General features: G+C 39.1%; 1 protein-coding gene across 1 annotated transcript; it reads right to left on the bottom strand.

Moving 5' to 3' along the window:
- Positions 1-5,573: 5,573 nt before the first annotated feature.
- J3D65DRAFT_647601 (glycosyl hydrolase family 71-domain-containing protein) lies at positions 5,574-7,341 on the bottom strand (the record flags this gene model as incomplete). Its single annotated transcript, XM_066802344.1, has 6 exons — positions 5,574-6,250; positions 6,300-6,387; positions 6,439-6,500; positions 6,527-6,672; positions 6,721-7,151; positions 7,207-7,341. 6 exons carry the CDS (start codon positions 7,339-7,341, stop codon positions 5,574-5,576), a joined length of 1,539 nt encoding a protein of 512 aa, XP_066651714.1.
- Between the last annotated feature and the right edge of the window lie 8 nt (positions 7,342-7,349).

Here is a 7,349-nt window from a genome sequence, read left to right as displayed (position 1 = left end):
CTACCTCTACTCCTAATTAATGGCACTTAAAGCAATTAAATAACTTCTACTAGTATATACTGGCTTTTTCTTAGCTAAAGTCTTTATACTAATGAGGCCTAGCGCGTGCATTGCTAAATACCCTTAAGGATAGTAGTATCGGCCTTAGGAGAGACCTTAGGAAAAAAAAACTTCCTAAGTAAACTTAGTAATAGAACCATCTCTGTAAAGATAGTCCCTTTAAAAATAAAGACTAATCACGTGACTGATCACGTGACTTGGTGAAAGGTCTGGTTTTTCTAAGTTATCTCCTTTAGAAACTCTACTTTAAGACCTCTAGGTATTTTGATTTGTGGTGCTCTTCTATTGATATCTCTTTTAAATTTTCTTTTACTTATACTTCTTTATAAAGACTAACTTTTAATTTCTCTAAAATAGTATAGATTTTTCTCGTAGCTCTTTTAGGTTTAAATGAGTAGAGAGGGTTCTTTTAAGAAAGAAAATCACCTTATACCTGAGGTAAGAACTTTTTATATAGAAAGAGTATATTAAATTTTACTCCTCTTTCTAGACTAAGTCTATAAAGCCTGTCTATATACTTCTTCCTTGATCCCTACGCGTCACGTGATATTAGTGAGCCTAAGGTAGTCTTTAAGCTGAGTCTACTCCGCCATCTTATAGTAGTATCTAGTATGAGGCTTTAAAAATAATAATGATACTACTATTCTCCTTATATTACTAGCTAGCTATAGTATTAGCCTTAACCTCATTATAGCCTTAAACTAGTAAGTCTACTCAGCTCTCTAGTATTTACATTCTTAAGTTAACTCTTTAAAGCCTTATAGGTAAAGCTTACCATATAGATAATAGTAATTCTATCTATAAATATACTATTTACCTCTCTGTTAATAATCCTATTACTGTTAGCTATACCTCTTTAAACCGTAGGGTTGTCACTGCCTATAAATAGCATGCGTCTATTAGGACTAATACTAGTAGTAAGGTGCGTCTTACCTTAATACTTATACTCCTAGGTCCTAGACTACTAATGTTATAGTTCCTAGCATGTCTTTCTAAAGGACCTAAAATCTATATATAGAATAAAGGTTAATATAGTTATAGTGGCCTATAGTAGGGAAGTCATTATTATATCTAGTCCTAGCCTAGAGTTTAGTATTAGTAAAGGAGGTAATACTATAAAGGAACTCATCTCACCTTTATTAATTTTCCTAATTAAGTCTTAGGACGTTATTAAGACTATAGTAGTAGTTTTAATACCTAATTTCTAAGGGGATTTTAGTAGGCGGCATTCACTTATATTTATAATTAGTAGAAGATGGTAGGGTTATAGTTTAGCTTTAATTTAAAACTTAACCTCTAAGCTTTATCTCCTACTAATATTAAACCTATTACTACCACCACTATAGCTGACTAAGACATTAATATAGAAGTAGAGGAACTAGACTTTATTAGTCAGCTTTAGGTTAATAACTTCTTTAATCCTATAAGTAATATAACAATAGCGCGCGTTAATTTATACTAGCCCTCTCCTCTATTATTCATATAGCCGCGCACTTATAATGCCTTTATACATCACTCTTAGCTATTATACCCTATTAATAACATCTTATAAGTTACGTAAAATCCCTATTATTTACTATACTAATAATTAAAGCCTATTTAACCTTTCTAATGACTTTCCTAATAATACTCCTATAGTATTTACCTCTAGTTCTACTACTCCTACTATACCTACTATACCTACTATACCTACTATACCTACTACGCCTATCACGCCTAATGCTCCTTAGAAGAAGACTTATAGAGGTATAGATTACTAGTACTAACCTACTATAGTAAATGAGTTCTAGTCTATTAATAAGGCTTAGTAGAACTAGTAGGTTTTATAGAAGAAGGACTAGACCCTCTACTTCTATACTTATATGGGTAGAGTTATAGAGGGACTTAGTATTAAGATGGCTTCTGAGTATAATAGCTATAAGAGGCGCGGCCATTTGTATTACATCTATAATAAGGAGTATAAGAATTAGGGTAGCACCTATATAGGTTATAAGGTCTCTAGTAACACTTACTACTATATAGACTTTTATATTAAGGCTAAGGGCAAGGATAAGAGTAAGGATAGGGCTAAAGGTAATAACATAGTATTATATATAGAGTTTAATGCGCTTAAGAAGGATTATAAGGAGTTAAAGGCGGACTTTAAGGTGCTTAAGGCTCTAATTAGTAGAGTATAGTAGTATATAATAGAGTTCTACTAGGCGGCTAACTTAATTTATTTACATCTCTCTACAACTAATTACGCCCTACTTTAATAGGGGATTCTCGCTCTAATCTCTTATTATTCTATTTTTATATATAGGTCTAAGCTTTATCTCTCTACTAGCTAATTTTCTAAAGGGATCTCTTATCTGGTTATTTCTTTCTCTTCTAAATATGTTACTAATAGAATTTTAGATTAAGACGGAAAATATACCATTTAAACCGCCTTTTTTAGTTTAATAATATAGTATATAAAGCTTATCTTAAAGTTATATAGGAAGTACTAAAATAAGTAAACCCTACTATATAAATATTACGCGTACTCAGCTGCGCTTCTTATATTTTATAGTACTTAGTATTTAGCACCTACTACTTCTATGTACGCTAGCTATTATGGATTAAAAGTATAAGTTAATTTAAATATAATATATATGAGCTAGTATTTATATACTATCTACTTATCTAAGTAAATAAAGGCCCCTAATAAGGTTAAATTATTAGTAGCCTATAAAATAAGTAAATAAGTAGGTAAATAAATTAAATATTTCGTACATTAGTATAGTAAGGCCGTAGTAACGTGAGTAAATAAATAATAGAAAAAGTAAAACCTGTACCAAAACTATTATCGTGAGCTAATAGATTACCCAATTAGTAGATAGTTTCTAAGTGACTATTTACCTAGTACTAGGATATATAAGTATAGGAGGTAAAGCTAAGTAAAGAGGGCACACTAATGAGGTAGAAGTTAAGTTAGTATTAAGTCTACTTAGGAGTATTAATTATAAGAAAATAAAGATGGCTATCTATAATATCTATATAATAAGATCCTTTTATATTCCCTCGCCTAACTTACCTTAGGAAATAGGAAAGAAGGAAGGTAGGTACTATAAGGGAGTAAGACCTTATCTTAACCACATATTATATGGTAGATTACTAGTTCTATAGTAGTAACATACTTCTTAAAACTGACCACTTAATTAAGTCCCTATTATAGGTATAGGAGGTATCTGTAAAAACAAGGTCTTTACCTAAGATTAGATACCAAAGTATAAAGATAACGAGCGGATTATTCATACTCTAGTGTTATATATAAGTACTATAGGCCAAGCCCTATTAAATGGTATAGTTCTCGAGTCTGTGGCGCTAGTACTCATAAAGATATTTAAGGTAGAAGTTTCTTAGTAAGAAAGTAATCTTCACTTACTTAGTACTAGTCCCTACTAGCTGAGAGGGAAACTAGCTTAGGTGTTATGGATAGTAGAGACTATTATAATAGACTAAATTCTACTACTTATAGTAGCACCTATCTAGGGGTAGACCCTTGCATTACCCCTGGTACCTAACTTACTAGGTATACTATTAGGCTCTTAGGAATCTTACTATATTTCCTAATAAGCTATTATTATAATAGTCATATAAAGAGCTATTATAAGACCTAAAAGTATAACTTATAAGTAAAGAGTAATTTAGGTTTAAGGAAGAGAAAAAGGAGGATGTCCCTTCTTATAAATTAAAGTAAAGGCTTATTCCGAGAGAACTAATGGATGAAAGTTAGTTATTAATATCAGGATTTGATGGGCTATATGAGGACTAAAGAATAGTCCTAGTTAGGGAAAAATGGCGCGGTTAGTTCCTTCTAAAATAAAAAGTAAAAAGAAGAAGGAAAAGTTAATACCTCTAGTAAATTTAGGGTACTTAACCTGGTTAAGGTTTATATTATCTCCTTCGTATTGTAGACTTTAAGGCCACTCCTTAGAATAAGGGTATAGTGGCGTTATAGTCAATGGTCTAGATCTAAATAAATTAGTCTAGAAGAACTTTAATAGTAAGAGTATAGTTAAGAGTCAAAGGTGACTCATAACTAATAAATGAGTCTTACTAATAGCTAGCTAGTAGATTGGCTTAGAACTAACTAGAAAGGTATATAAAGAGGCCTCCTAGCCCTCTAGAATAGCTTTCTCTTTAGTAGCAATTCTTCTTATATTTCATTTATTAATTCTTTATTAAGGATTATCATTCTTCCTCCATATATTTCTCACAACTAAGTGTATGACAATTTAGTCTATATTATTATCTATTAGATAGCCTTTAGAAAACAGTCTAAGGTTATTTAGTTATAGTGGTATAAATTAAAAGGGTCTACTCCCCTTCCTTACACCTCTTATTTAATAGGGAAGTACCTCTCTATTATATAAGCTAATAGACTAGATGTTAGGTTATACAGCTCCACCCGCCATACTCCACCTTAGTATTTTATTATCTAGGCACATATAAGCCCTATATAATAAAGGATTAGGCCAGGTACACGTAACCATCTTCAGGGGTCATTATTTATTACTACTCATTGAGTACTATATCTAGACACCTAGAACCATTAGTTAAGCACTAAGTGGCCTTAGTAATTGCCTAATTAGGGTTACCTGAAGCATACCGTTACAGTATTATTCTTATTTCTATTATTATATTAGTATTATACATATAGGTACCAGGGCTAAATCATCTAAGTGGCTAAGAAGCTCTTTTAGGAGTTAGGTAACTTCAGTATATATGGCTTATTATTATGGCTAGTAGTTATGGCGTAGGTATGCCTAGTACTTAATACTAAGTGGTATTTAATATAATTATAGGTTTCTAGCTAGCCTATAACAACTATAATACTAGCCGTATTTAGCTAGTATAGGAGTAGATAGTCACTCTATATAGGCTGCGTAATGACTACTCTTACTCCTTACCTATTGATCATTAGTAGTCTATAAGACTCGCTATACTAGGCGCCGTAATAATGAAGGTTATTATATTATCATTCTCTATCTCCTTAATCCCGACCTTAATCCTACTCTAACTCCCGTTCCTCCTCCTCCTATGGGCCTATAGACGTATAGTTTGTCAGCGTCAACGTTACGAAGGCCTTTTACATTCCGCGCGGGATGAGCCTAACCACTAAATCCCGGGCTTGTCAGAGCCAGGTCCGCGCCGCGTACGATGACATGAGTCGCGCGTGGCACCCCTGACACGTGCAATTACATTTTCATCAACCGCTGGCAGTGTGACGCGACGCTCGGGATGACCGAGGACAAGATGGATGATGCGCTTCGCAAGTGCTAGGCGCGGGACGGGTAGTGGACGTGGCATGGCGTTGATGTAGTAAAGTGTTAGATGCTGCCCAAGAAGATAAATGATGATTTCAAGGTCCCCGGGGACTTTCTCATTTTTTGCATTTCCGGTGCGACCCGTGTGACGATATTCGAGAAGTCTGACATTTGACGGGAGAGCAGAACGAGGTAGAAGTTCATTGATAAAATGTATAAATCTCAAACAGCAGTCACTCTCGCCTCGGCGACTCCCCTCTTCGCGTTCGCCGTCAACGTGGGCGTCGGGCTGCAAGTGGATACCTTAAGTCCCTCAGTAAACCTACTCAGGCCGTCCGTATCCAACGAATCGACCGCGCCAGCCGGCAGCATTCCGACAAACGCGTTGAAGTTGTAGATGCCGCACACGCAGGTGCTGCTGACCTGCTTCGGCGCGTCGCCGCTGAAGACAACGGTGGCACCATCGTCGCGCGTGACCTTGAAAGACTGCGTGCCGGTGGCCATCGGAACCTCGAAGATGTTTGCGCCCGGGGCTGCTGTGAAGGTCTGCGCGGCATTACTGCCAGAAGTAACGGTGAGCGTCGCCTCGCTCGTGAGCAGCGTGACGACAAAGACAGAGTCGGCGACCAGGTCGGAGCCGTCGGGGGCCGAGCCGACGTTGTCGGTAGATGCACAGTCGAGGCCCTTGGGTTGCGGGCGGAACCAGTACACGACCTTTTCGCCACCGGTCGCGGTGACGTGGTCGGCAGTGACGGCCGTGGCGCCAGCTTTGTACGCGGCGATGAAGGGAGCCGCGATGTCAGCCCATCCGCCGTGGGGCATGTCGTTGGTCCACTTTGAATTTCCGTCGTCGTAGTGCTTGGAAGAGAGGGGGCCGATGTAATGCGACTCGCCGTAGTCTTGGAGAACGTGAGTGAGAGATCTCCTGAGGTCGACACAGCTGCTTACCATTCCAAGTGACGATTTCAACGAATCGAGAGCCCAGCGCCAGGATTTCGTTCCAGCGAGTGAACCACAGGTCGTCCGCCGGGTACAGCTTTCGTCAGAGGTCAGTGTAAGTTCAGGTCTAATGAGGTTGGTGGGTTACCCAGTTCTTCCCGGCGAAGCTGTCCGTATCTTGGAAATGCGTAAAAAACCAAGGAGAAACGGCTGCCAAGCGATGTCAGCATCTTCACGGGGGCAGATGGGAGCTTCCGGCTTACGCGCTACGTATTTCGAGACGTCACCGATCTTGTTCGTGTAATCGGTGTCGGCATTCGTTGGGAGATAAGTGCTTGATGCGCTTGGAGGGTTGTTCGATCCATCGGTTGGCCAAGCGTACCTTGAACTAGTGAGTAAAAGAAAGAAGCGGCAATCGGAAAAGGCTCACCAGCTGAAAAGACCGTCGATAAGGGTAAAGTCATCTGCAGTACTTCCAGGGTTGAAGTTGGGCGCGAAGAAAACGTCGATTCCTGCGGCGTCTTTCATGGCAGTCACATCGAGACCGTCGCCGACAAAGCTTGAGACAAAGGCCTTGTCGTCCACCTTGAGCTGGGCAGAATGGCTGCCGAATGCTGCGATCCTGGCCCCGACTGCAGCGGGATCCGAGGTCGACCAGTAGCCCGAGTTGAAATCGAACGAAATGAAGACTTTCATATCATTGCTGGCAGCTGAATCGTACGCATAGACGAGCTGCTGCGTGTAATTGACGCTGGTATCTGGAGCGACGTTGAGTGCAAAGGCATCGATGCCGAGGGCTTTGGCCTTTTGCATGTCGGCATCGTAGTCGGCGGAGCTTGTGCGATCGGTTATGATGCCCATCTGTTTCTCATGTGAGCGCGGACGAAAAGGACTCGCAGCGGACTTGTGTGCATACCATGAAGTGAGCAAAAACATATCTGCTCGTCGACTGCCGTTTTGAGATGGTCTTTGTCCCAGCAGGGACCTCTGCCGGAGCAGCATTTGCGGCGCCCGCAAGGACCGCAGCTTGGAAAATTGAAGACCAGCGCATTGTCACGA

This window comes from Phyllosticta citribraziliensis, assembly GCF_038025025.1.
Source record: "Phyllosticta citribraziliensis strain CPC 17464 chromosome Unknown J3D65scaffold_11, whole genome shotgun sequence".
NCBI lineage: Eukaryota > Fungi > Ascomycota > Dothideomycetes > Botryosphaeriales > Phyllostictaceae > Phyllosticta > Phyllosticta citribraziliensis.
The sequence above is the reverse complement of the archived record's forward strand: the minus strand, read 5'-3'. Positions and strand labels throughout refer to the sequence as shown.